Below are 24,568 nucleotides of genomic sequence, written 5' to 3'. Positions count from 1 at the left end.
CAGGACATCACAAAAGTAGGCCCATACTCATAAAACAGGGAAATTCATGTTAAACATAAAGGTGTTAAAATAACCATAGTGTAGAAATTGTGGGGAGCAAAAAAAGGACAGTTAAAATCCACCATTTTCTAACAAAATATCATTTAAGGTCTTTATTTTTGACATCTGTTACTCATTTCAGAAAATGAGCGTACTGCTAGGTGAAAGTATCAGTTATGCATTTGCGAAGTCAAGGGGAACTTGCCAGCATCTCTACTCAAGGAAACTCAAGCATGTTTCAATTTCTGATACATCCAGTGAGAAGTTTCATCTCTTCAGGTCATGAGAAAGGAAGAAAATTTGCTGAGCACAGGACATCAGAGATTGTTAAGGAATTACATTAGGATGCCTGACAGAAATGTAACTTTTAGACAGGAAATCAAATATGATTTTCGACGTAAGTATGCTTTAAACTTCTGCCATAATAAAAAAATGGTCTCTATCTTTCTCAGAACAGTGGTGCTTGTCACATTACCTTTCATTGCCTTGTAAAGTATGGGGCATGTCAACCACAGATGCTTAATTGGCAGAGCTAGAGCCTGGGATGACTTAAATCCAATTTTTCCTCATTCACATAGCTGCAAATAGAATTTCTTAGAATTTTCTCAAGTCTGTAAGCTGGGAAAAAAAACCCCTAACCACTTTAACTAGGACCAGTATTGTAAAAAGATCAAACAACAAACCCAAATCAAAAACCTAAATGCCACATCCATCAGGTAGAACATACCAAGCTCTGTCACAGTAAGAAGTGCATGGGAGGGATCATCCCCTACCTCCAGTCTGTGGGGTGACTGGCCTTAAGCCTGGGCTGGTCATGACAGCTCCTCTTCCAGGATTCTGAGCTGGTGGTGCAGGAATAGTGGTATAGACCACCTGATGGTTAGTAGGGGTTCTTGGGATAGGAAGCTTGGGAACAGCTGGAGCCATGGGGCGATGAGTTACATTCACTGTTGTGGAAGCTGAAAAAGAGACAGAGCACACCCTAAACCTGAATTCCATGACTCAAAGCCACATGCCTATTCCAGAATATACATCTCCTTTGGAAAACTGATTCATCTGAGCCATGTAAAATAAAAACTGTCTTTGTCTGCTTTGGGTACTGCAAGAAAAGTGAAAACAGCCTAAACAGTATTTTCACCTGAAATATTCAAGTCAATATAGATACAGCTCCCTAACAGAAAAGATAAATACAATATCTCCCCCACTCCCTGCAAAGGTCCTGCATGTAAGGACAGTAGAAGAGTATAAAATCCACCAGTCTGCAGAACACAGCAGTCATAAGATAATTCCAATGCCAACTAATCTTCAGCAGTCATATACAGAAAAAGAATGAAAGAAAAAAACAAACAGATCCATGTTTCTTTAGAAAGGGAAAAACATAATCACACTACAAAGTAATATATAACTAGGGCTAGAACTTCAATGTCAGCCTTGCCATTCCCTCTGCCAAAAGAATTAACTGCCAAGTGCACAGGGACAGACACCGGAGTGATGCTGATAATGTTTTTTCCCCCATTACTTAAAGAAGGTATACGTTTCTTCTCCTTCACTTTTACCAACAATGGTATATTTAATAATTTCTATGACCATCCTTAGCAGGATTTCTTCCTCTCCATGGAATTAAATTGATCCAGAATTCTTTCCAAATCAATAGTACTATCATTCCCCTTCATCAGTTTAAAAGAAAAAATGTTATGGGAAACTGACTAGAATGAAAGATTATGAAGTGACTCAAACATTCTGAATATTCACTTTAAAAGATTACCACAATGTAGAACACATAGTAGTCTAACTCAAGAAAAAAAGCAGCCACTGCACTCACACACTGATGTCAAATGAAGTTACCTGTGGGTAATACATGGATGGTGGTCTGGGAAGGGCCACTTGTTGGCACACCTGGCTGCTGCACAAGGCTCGGCTGCAAAGGTGGCATAGGCTGCAGGGGTCGAGTCAAGGGCTGGGTGGGTACGTTCAGTCCTGTCACAGGTGCCTGGCTCTGGTTCTGCTTCTGCTTCTTGCCATCTGCTTTGAAACAAACAAAAGATATAGACAATAGCAAACAAAAATTTTCATTTCTGAATCACAGTTTCAAGCATCACAGAGTTTTACAATCCTTTCTTCCCTCTCCCATTTACAGACTGGTGAGGATATTCCAAGCGTGACATTTCTCTGACCTTTTTTGCTTACGCAAACAAATCTGCAGAAAACTCATTCAATTTTCCTTGCTTTCATCACGGCACTCTCCCCTGCCCAGACATACTCCACAATGTTTTCTTCTATTATCATGAAGCCTGCATGTTTCAGAGCAATTTGGAAATCTGAATTCAATGGAACACTGTGCCGAAGTCTTTGAAAGTTTCTATTTTAAAAAAAATCCTAAAACCTTTAAAGGCCTAAACACTGCAGTACTCCAATTTAGTTCCCTAAATAAGTCTTGTCTACCTTTGATGTTTACATCTTTTTATTTGCTGACTTGTTCCTTTGCTCAATCTATTAGACAGTCCTCTTGCTGCTGTTTTGAATTTTCACAATTTTTACTTAAAAAAGGGGAAATTGCTTTATTATTTATAGAAAACTTTAAAAAGAAGTTTTATCACATTGATGTCCTCCTCAACATGACTTACTGACTTGTGATACTGACAAATATTGCCTGTATCTGCAGTTTACTACAGCAATACCTTTTCCTGATTTAGTTTATTTGTGACTACATAAAATATTCATTAGAGTGCAAGTCTGTATCTAATCAAGACTTTGCACAAGTTGAATAAACAAGAATAGAGAAGCTTTCATCTGGACATTAAAGCAGTAATGCACAAAGGAGGCACCCTTGAAGAACTAAAAAACACAAGATAAAAGAGTAGATTTTAAGGGCAGTCATTTAGAAGGATTCTTCCCTAATAAAACTGTACATGCATCAGCCACTAATTTAGTAAAAGAGCATAAAGTATAAAGATGAAAATATGTAAATACTCATTTTACTCTTGAGAAAATATAACAATAAAGTGAGGACCACGTTTAAAATGTTCAATTACGTATACCGACTAGATTTCAAAGCATTAAGAACAGGGTTAATGCCAGCATAGCTCTCAAAGTGGGGTTTTTAGCAGTTTGAGACTATTTTGTTGGTCTCACTGAGCTGTTTAACACTAGCTGCTAACAGCTTGAAGTAGCGGTGCCCTGCACAAACTGCTGTATGATTCTATGAAACACAATGACAGAATCACAGAATCATCAAGGTTGAAAGAGACCTTCAAGATGATCTAGTCCAACCATCAACCCAGCCTCAGCATCATCACCCTCAGACCATATACCCAAATTCAAGACCTCAAAAATAAAACACGTTATGAACTGTGCAGCCCATATTGTCTTTCTGTAGACTCAACAGCCAAGCTACTTCACTGAAGCCACTGGATGAAAATACGCTGTTCTTTTTTTTCTCCAAAGTCTATAAAAGGAGCAATGAAGGGATGCTTATTTTGAAAACAGAAGGTGAGATCCTTCCTGCTCTTTGATCAACTAACAGGCCTCGTGATTGGTTCAAACTTCTTTTATTGTCCACAATTATGAGAGATTTCTCAGTGTTCAATAAACCACTTGACTCTGAAGAGATTCCTACAGAGATGTATACACCTGTTCACTTCAAATATTTACAGACTAATGCACATCTCAACCATCATTGAATAATTTCAGTGATGTGAGTGCATTCTTAGTCATGACTTAGAAGATGCACTTACAATCCAACAAGCAAAAACCTTTACACCCTAGTGCTGTAAATGTGGTTCAAGGAAAGATGACAGTCTGGAGAAATGTGAGGGCTTTTCGAGTTTTGCTTTTGTTTTTAATTTCACACAGAGCAAGTTCATTTACCCTTGACAAATCAAGAAGAGCTCTGCTGACATTCCATGACTGGAAACTAGGTCAGTGTTGCACCATCCACAGGAAATTATGACAGATAACTAACTAGTCTTCATTAAATAAATGGAAACCAATGGCAAAGGCTATTTAAGTAAAAAAACCAGCAAGGAAGACTGGGTACATAGTAAGCACAGGACTAAGGTTAGAATTAATTATGGAACAGTTTCCAATATTAAATGAACACAGCATCATATTAACAACACATGCGAACCTAGAGGAGACAGAAAAATATGGAAATAAGCATAAAATGGAAATTGTTACTACTGGAGGTGTAAGCAAAACTACTAATCTAATATACAAAACAGAGAGAGGGATTATATTCCATGCCAGAAACAGTCTACAACACTGCAGTTATAGCACAAAGGAGTTTTAAAAAGTGTTCTAGTTCATAACTGGTACAGATGGATTACAGAAAAGCAAGCATGCCACAGGCATGTTCAAGAATAAGAAAAAAAATAATCCAGAGAACTACAGATCTGTTAACCAGATAAAACACCTTATATAAAAAAAAAAATTATTATGTATTTAATAAATTTCCCTACACAATAATAAAAAAGCAGAACATAGCTGTTTTAAGAGTACATTTACCTATCTTTCTTAAACTACAGACCCACTTTAGACTAAATCTATTAATTGTTTCAATACTCATACAAAACAATTTTATAATCCTTTTATAAAAAGGCCAGCAAGGCCTGAAGTGCAAGTACTGCAAGATACTTGCAGACAGAGAAGTATCTAGGTTACTCTTATCATGGTTTCTCAAAAATTGCAAACCCTTTTCATTAATAATTTTTGCAGAAATCAGAGGGTGTTATTAGATATTAGTAGGTATAAAGATCTATTTAAATACCTTTTAAAAGTAACAGAATTAGGTTTACTTTTTATGTGGCTAACAATGCTGTAAAGAAAATAATCAGGAATTGAGTGTTCTTAACAACACTATGTAAGTGCTGCTCTTCAGTTTGAATTGAGCTAATATAACATTTCTCCAGACTGTAATCTTTCCTTGAACCACATTTACAGCACTAGGGTGTAAAGGTTTGTGCTTGCTGGATTGTAAGTGCACCTTCTAATTCATGACTAAGAATGCACTCACATCACTCAAGCACCATAAGGCTTAAAAGTATTTCTCTCCTGAGGTTGTGTAAATAAAAAGGAGAAAATAAAACTTGCTCCACATTTGCTGTAAACAAAGTGCAGCGGAAAAAATATTTGGCCAAAGGTATATAGATGCTTATGATCATACAAAAGCTGTTAGAAGTGTACTCATCCCCTGTTTAAACTTCAAGTTATTATCAGAATATGTTCCTGAGAAACTTGCTCAAAAACCCTAATGCTGTGTTCTCACTGCATGGTGAAACTCAAGTTTTTATTAGGTTTCCTATGTTTCTACAGATTATAGAAAAAGCCACTGACTTCTCACACAAATTCTAAACTTGAACTAATCTGCATTGGCTTCATACCATCAGCTTCTGCTTTGCAGTTAAGAGACACACGGGAGCTAACCCAGCACGAATGTACTCCACTAACCTTCATCCTAACGGAAGGACAATATTCTAAGACCTTACAACTAAGGGGAAAGAATCTCAGAATAAATTATCCCACTGCATAAATTTTTAAGATATTGGCTCAAGCCCCAACAAAGAAACTAAGAAAGAATTAAGCTGCATTGGAGCTACAATTCTGTGGCAGTCCTGCCTAGAGAACCAGTCTTACAGTTGTATGTGCAACTGTGGTATTGATCTTTTGCAACAATTGTGAGGTGAATATCTACTTAATGTAATTAGGAAGAAAAAACCTTTCTGGAAAACGTTATTTTCGGAAACTTTTAGATAGAAAAATATTAGCTGAAAATACTGTGACATGCTACTTTAAAACAGAACACAAATCCATTTTAATCTATCTGCTGGGTGTCTTTTACAGAATATTAAATAGGACTAGGGAGGATAACCTTACCTGACAGGCTTGCACAGTCCAAAGGCAACCATCTTTTTATCTTTTTGAGAACTAACCCTCAGAAGAGATGACAGTGATAAAAACATGATTGCCTCAGCTATTCTGCCACTCAGCTCGTCAAGTCAAAATCCTGGTTGAAAAGGACCTCTGGTGGCTGTGCAGTCCAATTTCTTGTTGAAGTTGGACTGTCAGTAACAACTTATTCAAACGATCTGTGGTTTTGTCCTGCTGAATCTCAAAAACATCTAAGAGGACAGTTTCTACCATCCCTCTGTGAAGCACTATGGTGACTTCTTTCCTCCTCAAGCTGAACTTGAACTTCCTGAACTTGTACTTCGTGGTCACTGCCCCTTAATGTATCATCTGGAACTACTGAAGAGAGTTGTGCTCTGTCATTTTTGTAACTATCCTCCAAGTAGCTGTAGGCTGCTCTTACATTGTCTCTTGCTTAGCTCTTCGCTGAAAATACCCTGGTCTGTTGATCTCTTCTGACAGGTCATGCACTCCAGGCCCTCACCATCCTGACACCATCAGTGGGGGCCTCTCCAGTGCTACCACAACTCTTTTGAGCTTGAAGATGAGGGAGTCAAAATTGAACACCCTATTTCAGCTGCGGTTCCACTAGTGTCAGTTTGGGGGAATACTTAAATTGAAATGAGAACAGACTGTTGGCTCATACTCAATTCACTGTGCACCACATTTCCTGTACTGGTAAGAGAACCAGACAGTCAGCTATCTGAATTGCATCATGTTTCCCTAATACTTGTGTACCACACACTCCCTTTTTGGTGATAACATCACATGGAACTGTTCAAGGCCAGGCTGGATGGGGCTTTGAGCAACATGGTCTAGTGGGAGGTGTCCCTGCCCTTGACAGGGGGGGTTGGAATGAGATCACCTTAAAGATCCTTTCCAACACAAACCATTCTGTAACTCTATGATTTCTTTCTCACTGGAAGAAATGCTACCACATTCAAAAATGATTTTCTATATTTGTGTAATACAAATGCAAAGCAAGTTAAGCTACTGTTTGTGTAGAACTTAAAAGCACAAGTTAGGGGAATAACTATCAAGGTTGTCCAGAGAAATCAAACTTCTTAGTGGCTGGACTTGAGAATGTAGCACAGGGACATGCATTTAGAGACCAGACAGAATGAAAATTTACCTCCAACAGTAGAAACACGATTTTTTTTTTCCCAGTGAAAATGACAGCACAATACACGGTCTTAAGTAGAGACTCATTACTTCTGTGAAGTACTACCATTCTTCACTAATCCAATGCTAACTATAATTAGACTGGCCTACATTTACACAAGATTTATATAAAAGGAAATGTGTTCTTTTAAATAATGAAGGGCATCCAAACTGCCAAAGTACATAAGAGCACAGCTATATTTACTCTGCTTTTAGCATACAGTCCTAAAGCAAACAACAGCTTGCCTTTGGTGTTTAAACTCTTGCAAACGAAGTGTTAGCTAAACAAAAGATTAGAAGCTGTAATACTCTAATGCCTAAGTATCAACTGTAGAATTGAAAGGCCTTTAATTGTAATCAGTAAACAGAACAAATAAATACATCTAGAAGAACTTTGGAAAGATCATCAAGAACTCAGACATCCCAAATTACTCCCCAAGCCTGAGGCATTTAAGCACAGATAGCACTAATGCCTAAAGTCCAGGAATGGTAAAATTCTTTAAGACTGTAAGCAAAATTCCTTTTATTTAACACCTAACGATTTTTTTAACAAGAGTCCTATCTAAATGAAACACCAAGGAAAAAAATACACTAAGCAGAAACAGAAATTCATTCCTTTCTCCCTTTCACAGGATGAAATAACACTTGTAGCTCAATTATCCCTGACGCTAGGAAAGTATTTTTCACCCACCTTGAGAACAGCTGTCATCCTCTTCATCCAGTGTAAGATCAATGACACCTCCCGATTCACTTCCTGTGAATTTCCCGCTCTGAAAGACAAAACTCCTTCGTTTTGCAAAAGCAAATCCAGGGAACACAGGTGGAAAAGGGACACATTGAACATTCAGAAGGAGAGGTCTCAGAATTAATACTTATTAGAAAGGAACTGATGAAACGAGCAAGAGAAGGTAATTTCAGACGAGTATCTCAGGACTTGAAAAATGGGCAATAACCAAATGACTGTATTGCAGTAACAAGTATTAAAGTATTTTCAGCTTTGTAAGGAGTAAGAACCCCTGATGAATAGTAGCATATTGCTGTTTTACAGGTAAATGCGTAATAATTTGCTGTTATGAAGTATATTTCAACTACGACTCCTGACATTTTAATCTGGTTGCAATCTGTCCTTTCATCTGTAGTGGCGTAACTTTCTGACAGAGCAGTCATCAGGACAATATATTACTTATCTTGAGACAGCTTTGCCTGTGTACTTATAAAGATACTGACTTCACGTTACAAAAAGGGAAAGCTACACTGCAATTTGTGTGCTTACAGAACACAAAAAAACCCATCAGAAAACTCCAACTGTATTCAGTAATTTCATTACTGTACTCTCACCCATTATAACAAATCTTAGCATTTATTATTTTACATACTAACCTGTTTTTAACCTTCCCTTTAGAGAGCATAAAGGGATCTTTTAAGCTATTGCCCAGGTTAAACGTTTTTAACAAAAACCCCTAGAAGACCACCAAACAAGATTTATCCTCTAGATCAACAGCCGTCCCTTGGCTGGTCAGACTGCAGAGATCACCGACATTTTCCATTAGGTGATGAGAAAAATATGGTGGAGGTCTTTTATATTTCTGTGGTTTTAAAGGTACTTTCTAGAAAAAAATCATGATTATGAGTTTCTATTTCCTTAAACTTGCTACAAAAATTAGTTGAGGTTTCTTCTTTTTGTTGTTGTTTTGTGGAAGAGATTATCACTTATTGTTGGACTGAACTGCTACAGACTTATGGATAAAGAGTCAACAAGTTTCCTTAGGACAAAGAGTTACAAAAGCACCATAATTACCAAAAAAAACTTTGAGCAATTAACATGGAAAAGCGTAAGTTATCAGACCCACATGGTCTGTACAAATGCTGACATGATACACCCCTAGGAATATTAAGAGATTTTTCTGTGCAGCCAGATGGTGACAGATGCACAAAGCCTAAGCATTGAGATTATCTGCTCTATGACCTTTAATTTGGGTAAAACTAAGCCTTTAGGGAGGTCTGAAAGGCAATTCTCATACAGGCAAGGTTCTGAGGAGAGGCAAAAAGAGGTATCATATGATTACTAAATGCAAGCAGAAGCTGCCTGAATTATCAGTCACTGAATTTGTAGTGCCTGACATGACAGTTCTCTTTATTATCCATTAATACAACTTGGTTTCTTTTTGCCTTTAAGTTCTGATGCTGCCACTGATGAAATTCTGCTAATAGAACACAATACTAAATTTAAGTAAGAAATATCTAACAACTTATGTTCACAGGTGATAGAAGAGACCTCTATAGGGACTCATCTTTCCGATACATAGAGAAACGTATTTCAGAATTATTAACCATAGAATTGTTCTGTTGAGTGGTTGCTATTTAAAATACTTTCTAGCTTCAGGTTTCTTAGTATGATGAGCTGATTTAACCACTTGAAGCTTAAGAAAAAGGCATATTAAAATAATCAATGATAAACTGATTCACATAAAGTCAAGAGGAATTTCATTCCAACTGGATGATTTTCCCAGCCAACAATGTGTATTTTGAACCATGGCTCTCTATGCCAGGAGAAAGCAGACTGAAAAATGGAGAGGGAGATTTAAAAGGAAGTAGAGAAAAAAACCCCCCAGTATCAAGCTATTAATTCCTTCCCATTAAAAAATACATTTGTCTGAAGTAATTTCAATTCTTCCTTTGCAAGGAAATCAAAATCCTTAGAAAAATACTCTGTATGACAGCTGTTTTGATGCCCTACTTGACTGTGCCAACTGAGAAAGTTCTTTGAATTTCCAAGTCAAGCGTCACAGCATGTATTTCTTTATTTTGATGTGTCTCGAAGCCCAAAATCTCAAGTTAGTTAAACAGGCAACTATTAAATCAACTCAGCCAACAAGGTCTCATATATGCAATTCTTAGGAAGAATGACCTCTTGGCCAGGTACACTATTCAAGGTTTTTTATTAAATGACTCTGGACAGCAATCTCCTCAACAGGAGCCATCCAGAAGTAGTTAGCCTCTTTCTTCAACCCACCCTAGAAGCTGCAGATCTGCAGGGCAGCCTTTGAGCAGAGATCTGGGTACACTCCCCAGTCCTGGTTCCAAGACACACATTGCAGCTACTCCCAGCAGATGCTGTACTCAATATATAGCACACCATGAAGTCCTGTATACCCAGCCTCTCCAGCTAGATTCCCCAACTTCACCAACCATGTATTTCCCTCAAATGAAATTCAGGGGTACAGGAAAATCTTAAGGAAACTTGAAAAACCAAAAAGGCTGAACATTGTGTTTCCTACCTAGAGGAGCATGGTGTAGGCAGGGTATCCCCACACAAAACAGACTGCTCATTATGCCTGTCATAAAGGTCAGGATTTTGACTATTTGCAGCATCCACCTACATACACTCATGAGGAGGAGGGGGAGCATCCATTTCTGTATCCCGTAGTGTTGGCACACACAGTTTTCAGATGCTTGTAGATATCTCAAATTTGAGAATGGAAAGGAAATTTAGGAAGAACTGGCAATCAGGTGTTAAGAGGACTGGTCCACACTACTTTCCCATGGTAAAATTAGGCATCTCCTTGTTCTGAGAGAGCAACTTTATCACCTTATCCCAGATGTTTCTGGAGTACTGACACCACCACAATGGGTAAGACCTATAAATTTAACCACAGGGCATAATCTCTGTGAAATGCAAGTAATAAGGAGTTTTCAGAAAACCCTGTGCCCAACCAAACAAGAAAATAAAACCAACCCTTTTTTAGTATCATGACTATTTTACCCAGAAATTCTCTCAGGGAAATTTCTGTAGTACAAGGACTTGTGAAAACTCCAGTTTACAACAGAACTGTGTTTGAGGAAAGACTAAAGAGAAACGACTGCTCTTTTCTTCCTTAAAAAGGAGGGAATGGGATTCTCTGGAGAAGACTGCCATGTTACACATTAGAAATGGAGACTCAGATGTGCTGCTCTGAGCAAAATTAGAACCCAACTTCAGAATGCTTGCAGCCCTGATGAAGTCAAGAGGGAACCTAGCACTGGACTTTCAGTCTTATGTGAACACCACTTCCGTTTGTGTCAAAAACTGAAACAAGAGAACACGTCTTTCAGCTCCTATTATTAAATTTCAGCAAGCATTTGGGTAGAAACTGGTAAAGCAGAAAAGTGCAGTCAAAGCATTCTGGTCTGCTATCACTTTTTAGCTATCTCCAAACACAGAAAGCCAACAACATTAAAGAGCTTGAGCAGATCTCTGCAGAAGAACAGATGATGCCATCTTAACACCTTTCTATCAGTGCAGCCACATTAGTGAAACAATTAAAACCATTTAACAAGAACCTCAAACATATGCCTGATGGTTTAGTTCACATATTGCCTAGCAAGTCTTGGTAACAAAGGATTCACACACCTTAGAATACAAATAAGCTGAAACAGAAACAAAACAATCACGGCAATATAAAGTGATCTGTATATATTTAAAACGTCACAGTTACAAGTAACAAACACAAAACCAAACAAACCCAACCAAAGCAAACAAAATCACAATCCCACAAGCCAACCTTGTAATCATTTGTCAGAACCAGTGTACCCATCTTCATATCAAAAAGACGCTTTTACCAAACTTAAAACTGATTTTTTAAAACAGCATCTGGGCAATTTCTAGTACTCTAGCAAAAAAAGTTTACATTGAGATTTAAGAGAAATGTAAACTACCAAACTCCCTTTTCCATCCTTTTACAGTTCATGTATCTTAATGTATATGCCTTTAAATGCCAAGTAAGTAGAAATCCTCAAAAATACTGTCATTTACATTGCCACTGTGGAGCTGTGTTATCACAGCAGGTAAGCAAAGCTTGGATAGCCTGAAAGTAGCAACATCATGAACTGAACCATCCAGTTAATCACAACTGTATCTGAGCTGCCTCAGTTTAAATATCTCTCCTTTCATATGGCAGTCAGCAGTGTAACAATCTTAACACAAAACAGTGGAATAAGGGAATTAAAAATTCAACCTAACAAATCCCACTCTGAAATGACAGAGTTTTAAATACATATGTAAAAAAAAAATTAGGAAGAAAGTAAGAAAAATACAAGATTTCATCTTTTCCTGACTTCCCAATTTTAATATGGCAAATTTTAATATGGCCATGTTTACTCTTCAGCTGGTAGGTGCACTTCAAATTGCAATTAAAATGTTTTGCATAAAAGCAGTGTGTCCTGTAACTGAACATTCCATACTGAAATCTAATGTAGATCCAGTCCCCAGCCAACACATGTAACCTGGAGTTGAAAGGCAAAACACAAAGTGAAGTGGGGGAAGAGGACTGTAAGGTACAACTAAATGCAGAAACAAAGGGGAAAAAAGGAAGCCGGAGGAAGAAGAAAGGTAGCAGGAGAAAAGAAAATAACAGGCCATGCAGCAACTGAGCCTGCACCACCATAAATATGGAAGGATGGGATAAGTATACTGCGAAGTTACTTTGCTATTCCCAGTGTTCTGCATTTTTCCTGAAACAGCCCACGGAGGTGAAGGCTCTTCACATTTACAATCTTGATCTGTTTTGAAAAATGCGATCTTCAAAGAAAACCTTGTCAAATTGCAGCCCCTCTACCCCAGCTGCTTTAGTCTGCAAAGTCATGTCCACACCTACTGCCATTACCAACATGAAATGATCTGTTTGTGTGTCAGATGCCCCAGGCAAGCATCTAACTTGGCAAGTGTGAAGACAAAGTATTTTAATGACAAGCACAGAACCTGTGAAAGCAACAACTGAAAGACCTTAGAAGAAACCGAAAAACTGAAAGCATAAACACTCATCCCTTTCAAGTATTTGAGTGAAACCTGTCAAGTCCTGAAATAGACATCATAACCTCTTCTAAATTCCTCTTTATCAGTTACATGAAAACTGCTTTATAGTGAATACAGAAGTTAATGAAAAGTATGCATAAAATGAATGCAACTATTCAAATGTGTGCATTTTTTTCCTACTTCATATTAGAAATTGGTATTTCTGAGTGTTCCACTAACTGCAAAACTTCTGCTTAAAACTAACACTTTCAGATTTTCTTGACCATGAAAACTACTAGAAACAAGACTTGTTTTTAATTAACTACAGAAAATATCTGTTCATATTTTAGTAATTACACTTCAATTCAGGGTTTTCTACAAAGAATCAGTAAAAATTACCTATGCTCACATTTTCATGTATTTTCTACTGTATATGCATAGACAACATAATATTGCCTTCTTCCAATCCCAGCCACTAAAGTCTTTTTAAGAATGGAAGAAAGTATTGAGAAATAGATGGACTGACAAATAAGATATACTTATGGGGGTAACTGCTAGGAAAAAGCAGCAATAATACAGTTTTCCTTGAGAAAGAAAATAATTAGACATTGACTTTGTAAAACCAGCATCATATGGATATTAAAGAAATTTAAACAGTAAGTATAATAGTAAAGGGGTTCTTAGAGGTAATAAAAATCATGGAACTTGCCAAAATGGATAAATACAGGGTCACCTGAACTTGACGTTACCATTAAGGTTTGCAATAAAACCAATGCCAATGTTTTAAAATTAGGAACTTTTTTCCTTCTATTGGAAGACTGTCATAATATCCCCTATGTCACTGACTGCAATATCAAATAATAAATCTACACACTAGCAAACAGTATATTAATAAAGGGGAATCAGAAAGGCATCAGCCTCACAATCAAATGAAGGGCTGTCTCTGGTGTTCAAGTGATTCTGAAGCAGTTTCCTCATCTGCTTCTAGAAAAGTAGGGACATTGAGACAGGCTAGTACCATTATATGCGTTTTTCTACTTGCAGAGACCATTTTACAGTGTTGTAAAATACACTGCAGTGGGAGAAAGAATATTACCTTAGCTTTGCTATCCAGCAACTTTTTCAGCTCATTACTGCTGAAAATTAGGTTGATTCATAATTTGCAATTTTGAAAAGAGAGAGAAAGCTTATTTTAACAGAGAGCCATACCCACAATTTTTTTGTACTCCATTACCACAAAGAAAACAAAGGTAAGGAAGGAGACAATTTAAGGACCAAAGCACATATTGCTATGACACTGAGAAAAGAAATTATCTCCCACTGTAACTGCAATTGTGAAATTTAACACAGAAAAAGTTAAAACACCACAGGACATACACACCAACGGTAAACTACTTCAGAAAACTGGGAAAGAAACTTCTAAAACTCAAATGGAACAGCTCGACAACATGCACATGTATTATCCCAAATGAAAACCCAAAAGCTACAAATTGGTATTCTGAAGAAATTTCTCAATATGCACTTCTATATTCACATATGATATACATGATTTAAAATATTTTGGTATTATATAACGCCATAGTTCAATTCATCACAAAGAGATAACAAGGTTGTTGATTATAATGCCACCTGCTTTTTCTAAAGGAACATTTCAGTACGTAAAAGTGAAAGATTAAGGGGAAAAATGCAACAATGAAAAAAATACATTGCAAAATAAAAAAATAATTTCAGGGTAGTAAAGAACAAAATTCTGAAGATTATGTGTGGCACACTGACACAGTGCAGACAATTTTATTAATCGTTTCTACTATAATAAACTAGAAAAAAATCTGGAGGTTGTAAACCAGAAATTCATGAAGCATTACACCACCACAATAATATATGACGCACCAGGGCGTTATATAATAGCAAAATCAATCTTAAATTATGGGGAATGATGTTAAAAATACATCTTGGGAATGGGATGCATGTAGAGAGGGTGGCAATACTGCGTATGCATAATTATAAGGTCAATATTTCATTTTGAGTCATCCATATACAAAATTACAGATTTTAAGCAGTTGTGAAAACTACTTTTTTTATACGTTTTTGAGCATATTTCAGCCACAGACTGTTTCAGTCAGATTTATCACTCCTCAACCGTTATTTTTTCCAATAGTGTAGCTCCCACAAAATTGAAGTAATTATTCCAGCCTTAGGAAGATTTCACGAAAATCTACTCAACCAGGTACCAAATATATTTGTTATCCCTTACCAAAATAATAAGGAAAATGATAATGTAATAAAGGAAGCAGTTTACCAAGATGAAAGTTCACACAAAATTTCACAGTGCTGCAATACACATTTTGATAGAGTGTGGTTGCATACTTGTGTAATACTCAAAAACACTTTTAACAGACACTTTATGTGTTGCATTCACATGATCGCTCCATTCCCCTTACCCTTAACTGGTACTGTGCAACACTTCCTACAGAACAAGAACAATGCAAGCATGAAAAAAATGAATAACCAGTTATAGTAACCCCTAAGTATTATATACCCTCTCATTTCTTTGGTGCAAAGAGCAGATGTTGGCTTGGCTACCTACCCCTATTAACAAGAACACAAATAAGAGATCAGTTGCCAGAATAGCTGGTTTTAGATGCTAGTAATCCTAGTCCTGATTAGAAGTTACAGAGAAACACTTGACATTAGAAGTGTCAAGAAGAATAGACATTAGAATGCTAGAAGTGATTTTCTAAGCAGTGATTTTCTACACCTTAAAAGGGTGTATAATAAACACAAACATACATGCATGCACACACACGTCTCTTCACTGGTTCTTACTCTTTGAAGGTGAAACATCTACCTTATTTCCCCAAGACTCACTGACTTTCCCAAAGAGTATCATCTGGGATGGCCATCTTATTGAACAGTAAATATATTTATAATACTTTTCAGATTAGTTTACTGTAGCTTTTAAAAGCTGCATTAAATGGATACCATTACCCATGCCTGGAGTAATGGCATAATCAGTGAGATTGTTTTAATATCTGTCCCGAATTTTTTGGCTTCAAAATGACAAATTTGAGCCTACAGTATACAAGTATATTTACTCATTAAAAGCTGTTCTCAGTAACTGGGCGTAGTTTAAATAACACAGACACAGTCACAGGGAAAGACAATCACTTTTTTTAAAAGTCACATGAGCATGGATTCATTTTAACTGTGTTCCTTTAAACAGCCATCCAAATCAGCTACATAATGTCCTGCTAACAACTTTATAATTTAGTTTTCTAATTAGTCTCAGGCCAAGGTTCCACCTCACAGATGAGAAATAGTGGCATTTTAAACAGCCCGAACATAACCCCAGGGTCAGAGACAAAAGTCAAACAGCCCATTTTACATATATAACTATACATGTTTATTTTGAGTGACAAAACCATGAAATGCAAGAAACATATTCATCAATAATGCTTCAACAACACAGAATTAATAGCTGCTTTTAAACTGTAAGCTGACATATCCACTTTGCTCACATTATTTCCCAAGAGACACTCATAAAGTTTGTTACACATTGCAGAGTAAAGAGATAGGAGTTATAAATGTACTTTATTAATGTTTTACCAGATAAATTTCCAACAGTCAGCAAAATAGCTTAAACCCTAGTTCAACCAAAGAAATCAAGGTATGTCAGAAACAATAGGAAATGAACAGGACAGCGGTGGACTTTTATTTAATAAACTAATAGTAGCTGCGAAGTGAAATGCAGAGATGAAATTTCGACTGAAAAACAGATTTACTCCTTAAGTGGACAAGGTGGACATCAAGTGGGGAACAGGAAAAACAAGACCTGGTGTTTTAATAAATATAATGCAAACATTCTTGAAGACTGACTTATGCCAGACATTTTCAACACATCAAACCCTGTTAAAATTTGTTCACTATTACTTTATCTTACAGTGTAATAAAACTGCTTTAATACACTCTCTCAGTATACCACAGCTATATTTATATGTAATATATATAAATCTTACATCCATAACGGGGATTTGTACTAAAATACTTTAAAACCATTCTAAAGACTTGCTATATAATTAAAAATGCCTTTGCCTCTGTAACAATAACATTTGCCCAAATACAGTAAAAGTGCTTGTCATTCAGAAATGCAACTCAAGGACCCGAGGCACTGGAATGGCCATTGGTAAAATGACTGGGACTGAATAAGAGCCCTTAAATTTCTGTGTACACAGAGTAAAGGTGAAGATGAAAGACTAACACAAGTAGTAAGATGTCCCCTTCCACATCCCTGCAGCCACTCCTTCTGGAGCAAGAAGCAGAGAGAAAGGCTGAAAAGAAGAAAACAGTCATACAGCAAAATCATATGCCCAAGCTGCATACTGAAAACTTTGACTATACTGACCTAAACAGCAACTGCTGAAAAGCTGGTCAGTTCAGGATACCTGGAGGTGCTAGACTAAAACCACAACAAACCCAAGAAAAAATTCAATTTCAAAGCATCCTTCCAATGCCTTCAGGTATTTGACACTGTGCACAGTGAAGCTCTTCATATGGTACAGAGAACGTGCATATAAGCAAAGAAAATTTAACATGCTTTACGATACCATGCCAACTTCATTAAAAAAAAAAAAAAGTAATTAAGAGTACCCCTTAAAGTAACAGCTGAGATTTCCAAACTTAACAGGAAAACACCGGGAAAACAAGTGCTATATTCACAACACTAGTACCAAAACTAAATTATGAAAATGAGATGCAAAACTAAATTTATGGGAGCATTATATAAGGAACCAGTCATTCTCCACTGTTTTCAGGGTCATCTCCATCAAAGAACGTGGAATGAAATCAATACCACAGCAGTCAGTATTAATTTAGTTGAATTAGACTAGTTGCTTGGGGGGGGGGGGTGTTGCTAGTTTGTTTAGTTTTGGTGGGGGGTTTTTGTTTGTTCAGTTTAGTTTTTTAGGGATTTTTTTACAACTGAAATGAAACAGTCTTATTTTAGGAGAAGATCTAACCAGAAAATTCAAGAATCATAGAAGATAAATTTCTTTCAAAGAATATTTGTTATATTTGGATTTTTAAAGTGAATTTTCAATGATGACTGGTGATTTTGCATTAAATCTGCAGCTGAAGTACAAACCTATGTTTAGACAAACAGACTATATTTAAACTGTTAGTTCACCAAATAGGTTCACCTATTGTAGAAAAATAATGGGAAAAAAACCACAACCATTGTTATCCTGCTGTGCGAGGTTCTCTGCTGATACTGCAACTGAGGAGTAAAATTCATGTCCATTTTGACAGAATTCATTATGTTCACACTGCATAACCTGTACTACCATGAACAGCACTGCCTTGAAATTTGACTCCCTGCTCCTCATATCACTGTACTCACAGCCAAAACTGACTTTAACAAAAGCTGCAAAATATGCATTTGGTTTACTTCAGTTTTTCTAGAAATGAAAATACATGAAGGAAAGATTCATATAACACTTTAGGTGGGAGGGGAAACAGGAGAAAGATTTTTTTCAGCTCTGGAAGATTAGAAAGATGTTCTACTAATTAGAAATAATTCAAAGTTTACCAGAAAGCTTAGTAAATAATAATCCCAGGTCTTCTGAAGCAATAATACTTCTAGCCCAAATGAGGAATAATTTCTTCATTAAAAAAAATTCTCCCATACAAAACCCCTGAAGGTAGTACTACTGCAGTCAGTAGCTTTGAAGTATCAGGTTCAAACTGAAGGTAGTAAGAGGACACTATAGTTGGTGCCAACAAAACTAGAATTTAACAAATGAGAATCGAAAAATACCAAATTATAAGCCAGCAGAAGACAAGTCAAGTTAGCAGCCAAATGATAATCAAAAAGAATCAGAGACATGCCAAGACAGTCCCTTTTTCTATTTTAATCACCAACTAGATTTGTGTTGAAGAATGAATCCATCAGCAATTTGCTGTTGCACTAAGTCACCCAAGATGCAGGTAAAACCAGAGCAGGGCATGTGGTCAGTATGACCAGAGTATGCAGCAAGAGAGAGCACAGAATAATCTCCTGGCAACATACTTCTCTTGTTTCTAGAAAAAAAATGTTCAATGCCAATATGCTGGAAGAAGCAACCACCTGAGACAAAGATGGGAACATTTTTTTGCAGGGGGAGAAAGTAGTACATACCCATCCTGGTGGAAGTTTAGATTAAATTTAGAAATTAATTTTGGCAGTTTTGCTGACTTATTAATTCTATAAAGCCCTAAAATTTGGAAATGTATGTTAGCCTAAAATATCCTCAAAAAAGTTACTGCACAGTTCTCCTATATTTTGAGAACTGTTTGCCCTTTGTTTTTTCACTTTTTCTACTTCCCATTAGAAAGCATCACTTTCTCTAATCTCTAATTGATTTACTTTAGGCTTGACAAAATGATCTATGCTTTCTTTCATCTAGTCATTGATGTCATGAATTAACACTCCTACTAAGGAAGTAGGACTGTGCAGGAGTAATTTCTCTGTAAACAATTATATCTGATCAACTATCTCAATCATAGATGAGTTTAAGATCACTAAAGAACTTTTAAAACCTTTTAACCTTTATCCTGATCCCTTAGAAAATGGAGCACTGTGTTGGTCTTACACTTTGGAAAATTGATGCAGTAAGTATGAATAATTGATACAAGGCCAAGAAAGTAAATATTATCAGCCAAGATGAAAGCTCCAAAATTCAGGCATCAAGTCCTCTGTACAGATTATAGCAGTTTCTATATTGACTATACACTATAACAGAGTGATAAATCTCATTCAAAATTTGAAAGCTTATCCCAGCAACAAACTTCTCCACAGAGTTAAGTTTATCATGACCAATTTGTCATTTCAGCTGGGATTTTTCTCTATTTTGTCCATTGCTGAGCAACATCAATACTTCATATGAAGTTCTTAGTGTGATAAACAGTGAGTGTGAAGTGCATGTGTGTACACGCACTTGAAAAGAACAAAGCAATTTCCATTTCACTGTTAATATAATGGAAAACAGTTTTAAATGCTACACTGCTTCTTCTTCCAAAGTGGACCAACTATAATCTGTGATTCTATGACCAGTTTTCTATTTTTATTTACAGGAAGATCTCTTGTCAGAATCTATGATGAAAATTATTCACATCCATTTTGCTGAGAATTTCTAACCTGTAAAAATCTATGGAAAAGATAATGACAGTACCAGTTTACTAATTTTAAGAAGTTAAAACCAAAAATAATATTTGGACAGGGTTCAGTAGGGAAGAACAAGATGCACTTCTTGTGAATGATATATACTGACAACAAAGACTAGAGTGCAAAGATGATGTGATGTGTAATGAAGAGCGCTGGTGAGAGGAAATACAAAAAAACCCCTCTCCAATTACCTGGCACTTAAGCAAGAAATTGTTTTCAGCTGTTTGGAAAATGTCTTCCCCATTTCATGCACAACTGAAGAGATCCCAATTTTAATATCACACGTATCAGTAGTGCCCTTGGAGAACAGAATTACTGGAATCTTAAGCTAAAAATATTAAATAGGAAAAGGAAAGACCTGCAATGCAAATCTGCAGCTCACAGAGAAAATCAATTTAGAAGAAGACTTAAAAAATAAGAAAATAAAGGCACAGTCAAAGGTAGGTCTGATAACAATTTGAACAGAAGGTGACAGTGGTTAAGGAATTCCAGGTGTTTTCATGCGTTTGTATATATTTGTAGTGCATCTGTGTCTATTTCATTCAGCTTCTACTTTCTTGGTGCTCTTCAGTAATCAAGTATTTGATTTGTAAGATGCTACATTAGTGCCAGCAGGCACAAAATGGTATGATAAATGGCACTCTTCACAAAGTATCAAAGCCACACTCTTAGTGAAGAAAGCATATCTTCAGCTAAGTGGAAATCAGTATCTCCCTTTAATGTTTTTTAAATAGCTCTGCTCAGCCACTTGGAAGAGTCCCAGCTGCCACAAAAAGTCATACAAACTTCAAGCCCTGCTGTTTAAATTTCTGCTCCATAGCTCACATCTTGAGTGCGAACAGGATACTTCTTGCTGAACTAGACCATAAGAAATTTCCTTAGTAGACCAAGTAAAAACAAAAAAAATCTGATCATTTTTTCATTTTAGCAATTAATCTAAAATCTGTTCTATTACAGAAGCATCAAGTCATTGGTTCTTGTTTTATCACACGCTTTATAAAGACAGGTTTGCTACAACAGCCTTGAAGGGGAGTGGCAGTTAGGTTTCCACAGGTCATGCTCTTGGGGAGAAACACCTTGGATGAACTGTGATTCAACAGGACCGGGCTTTTGCAATTCAGAGCTGGGTGTCCCTCAGGGACTAAAGCCACAGAGTTAGTACCATGTGGCACCACAGATTTTGTCGGGAATAAAATTTTGTTTTGTTCTAGAACAACACATTTTACAGAAGAGGTGGATGCACCTCTTTTATCTGATTCTTTTATCACTTCATTTGGGATCTTGCTGTATCGATAACTGGGGGCATTATTTTCCATTATATCTGACCAAGCCCTGTAGCAAACCTCTGCAGACCCCCAGTAGTGTCTAATAGCAGACTCGGAGCGATGGCCCGTCACTGCCATTATTTCCCTAGGCCCCAGTCCTGCTTCACAGAGTAGTTGGATGGTGGTAGTTCGGAGAGAATGATTGGTGTACCGCTTAGAGAGCTTGGCTGCCACACTTATCCTGGGCATCATGGTACCCAGGTAGTTCACACCCATTGGTTCCCTTTTGTACCAGACAGGCATTGCTTGCATTTGCTCTGATGTTAGCTTTAGAGGGTGCAGGTAAAAGGCAGGGGGCTCTGGAGGCAACTTGGACAAATAAAGTTCCAAGGAAAAAACGGGACAGTTTGGGTCCCCAGGCATATCATACATTTTGCCCATTTTATGAGGATCATCTCCATTTTTGCCTTTGCCAGGATATCTAAACATAGCATATCGACGCCCGTTCTTGTCCTTCTCAACAACAAATGCATCTGGAGCCAGATCTCTTAGAATTTCCCTCCCTCGCTTGGCAAAATGCAACTGCAAATCAAACCACACCTTGTTGACGAGTGCCAGGGGACTGTGCAAACCCAGCACACCAGATTGCTTAATCTTACGCAAGTCCTCAGCAGCTATGGGAGGATGGTGGTGAGTCTCATCCTTTCCCTGCATGCGCAGCATCTTCAGCACACTCACAAACACCATGTTTGCACTGGTAAACTCTTTGTCCTTCATTAAGCAAATCTGACGATTATAAGGTGGCATTTTGAGGTGCCGGTTTAAGCCAGCACGCATTGACTTGTAGCTTGCCACACTGTAGGTATTTCCATCGTGATTTCTTATTGTGTAATAAAACTCTCTTAAGATATCATTGAGTTCACTTACTGAGACCAATTCAAAGCTAGGATCCTTGCCATTTTTGGCCAGCCACTGTTTTAATAGGTTAGCTGCCCAGCCAGTCTGCTTGTGGGTGTTTTTGATGCTCTTAGCATCCTCTTCCTCTTCCTCCAAGCCAAAGAGGACCTCCTCAGGGAAGTAAAAATTCGTCTGTGCTCCTTCTACTGCTTCTTTATTTTCTGATGAAGTCTCTTCCTGTTTCAACTGCTTTTCGAAACAATTGATCAAAGTTGTACCATCAAATATGCCACAGGTATACGGCACACAGCCAACTACCTTTCGATCTGAGAGCTGCGAAGTGTGCAGTAATACATAATATTTTGGATTTTATGTAACAAAAAGCAGGTGGCATTAACTGGATTTTATGGCATGAATGGCATGTCAATTCCAAACCTCGCTAGCCAATTAAAATGCATCAGGTCCTTCTTTTTTAACCATGGCATTACACATGCTTTAACTGATTTCACGGAAAGCAAACCTAGAACACACATTACACAACAGAAGACTGAAAACCAGAAAACATCCTATGTCTTGTATTTCCCTCCTCTTAGCTCACCTTCCACTGCTAAATATCGTTATCATACACAATCTGTTTTTCCTAACTTTTTTCCAGGTTTCATGCTCTAACTGAAGAAAAATTCCAAAATATGTGCCTTATACTAAAAATCAAACCTTTAAACTATACTACTGTCGTCCATTATGGTACTGGATTTCCCACATATCAAGTACTGACAAGGGTTTTTAATAGCTATAATCCACAGGTATCTTTGAAAAACGAAGTTCCAAACAACCTTTCTTTATGAAATGCCTTAATAGAAAGACAGAGTGAGGCATAGTTTATATTCTAAAATACTGGCTACCTTTACCACTACTTTCAGCAGGTGAAAAACAAAATATTGTCCAGTATATTTTCTTCTTGCTTTGAAATACAATTTAGGTTAACTGTACCTTGAGACACCAATAAATTTGGAAATGTTGTCTAGAAGAAATTAATTTTATTCCCCTTAATAAATGACTTCTGGTTAACAGTAATAGTTAAATATGAGGTGCTTTGTGAAATAGCTACAGACAGACAAAATTATTTATGGAGAATTTTATATAGCTAAATTTCAAACTTAAAAGTACAAAGCAAGTTCAACAAATTTTAGACAAGGAATCCAGAAGTATTGCAAGTTATCCATTATCATGAAGTAGCAATTCCTGAAGAAGGTTTCTTTTCCTTTTTTTTTTTCCCTCCCATGATTTATGACAATCAAACATCAGAATTCCAGTTTTAACTTCTGGATTACTGTAAGAATGAGAGCACTGCAATAATTTATAAAATACTTATAGCTGTAAGTTCAAGCCATTCAGACAAAGATTGGGCAGTCTTTTCTTTGTATGCCAGCTCTGTTTCAGCAGACAATTTTTAGTCTGCTCCTGATTTACACCAACTTGTCTACCTACAAAAATCCCATCAGAAAACTTCTGAAAAAATTATCAGAAGCCCATGCTGCAAGCAACAGTGAATCAGAAGAAGAGAAATATAAACTGAGAGAAATTAGAAGGGATGGCACAAAAGAAACTAAATTTGTTTCATTATAATCAATAAAGGTAAAGAAAATCTCCTGTGGATTGTAACTTTAGAAATTTAAATAAAAACAATCAACAGCCTACCTGTGTTGTTCCCTCAGCAGGTCGCTTGTTTGCCGAAGTATCTGTTGGTGGCCTGCTTGCCTGGTTTTCTAAGGGGTCAAGAAATTGTTCATTTGCAGTATCTAATCAATAGTAATTATAGCTACCCATTATATTTGAAGGCAATATACAAAATTGTTTGACACAAAACATTCAGTATGTGACCTATTTTACATTTAGCCCCAGTTTTCAATTTTAAGTATTCAAGTTTGATTAATGTGTTCCTTTCCTTGCAAGTTTGACAGTATATTAAAAGCATTTGTGAGCAATTTCCTTGCCTGAGCACAAATTATAACTCAAAGCTCTCCTCCCTCTGTATGCATACTGATAAGCTATTCAACTGAAAATTAATAAAATTATTAAATATTTCTGTACAAAAAAAGACCTGACTGAAAAAAGGATGGTTAAAGAGACCGCAAAATATATAACCGAGAGAGGAAGACTGAGTACCCTTTAGTACCTCAGCCAAAACATTAAACTAGAAATTTAAGAAGCTGCTTTAATATTTGATGTAAATATATAAATTCAAATGCTGTTCGCATTCCTTTTAATTTTAACAAGAGTTTATCAGCACCAGTGCTGGCCCAAATCAGTGTTTCAATGCTAGTGAGAAAACTA

The 24,568-nt window shown here is 36.8% G+C and overlaps 1 protein-coding gene across 3 annotated transcripts in view; it reads right to left on the bottom strand.

Moving 5' to 3' along the window:
• The window catches only part of ATF7IP (activating transcription factor 7 interacting protein), an 81,035-nt gene that overhangs the window by 8,292 nt on the left and 48,175 nt on the right, over positions 1-24,568 (bottom strand). For 2 of the 3 annotated variants that reach the window (XM_066183548.1, XM_066183549.1), the window contains exons 10-13: positions 23,933-24,000; positions 7,796-7,874; positions 1,885-2,064; positions 813-998 (exon numbers count right to left, since the gene is read on the bottom strand). In XM_066183548.1, coding sequence (XP_066039645.1) covers positions 813-998; positions 1,885-2,064; positions 7,796-7,874; positions 23,933-24,000 — 513 coding nt within the window. The remainder of the gene's footprint in view (positions 1-812; positions 999-1,884; positions 2,065-7,795; positions 7,875-23,932; positions 24,001-24,568) is intronic. The other variant, XM_066183550.1, reaches the window with a different exon arrangement.

This window comes from Chamaea fasciata, unplaced genomic scaffold, assembly GCF_029207755.1.
Source record: "Chamaea fasciata isolate MVZ Bird 193981 ecotype frontalis unplaced genomic scaffold, bChaFas1.0.hap1 SCAF_5, whole genome shotgun sequence".
Lineage (NCBI taxonomy): Eukaryota > Metazoa > Chordata > Aves > Passeriformes > Sylviidae > Chamaea > Chamaea fasciata.
The sequence above is the reverse complement of the archived record's forward strand: the minus strand, read 5'-3'. Positions and strand labels throughout refer to the sequence as shown.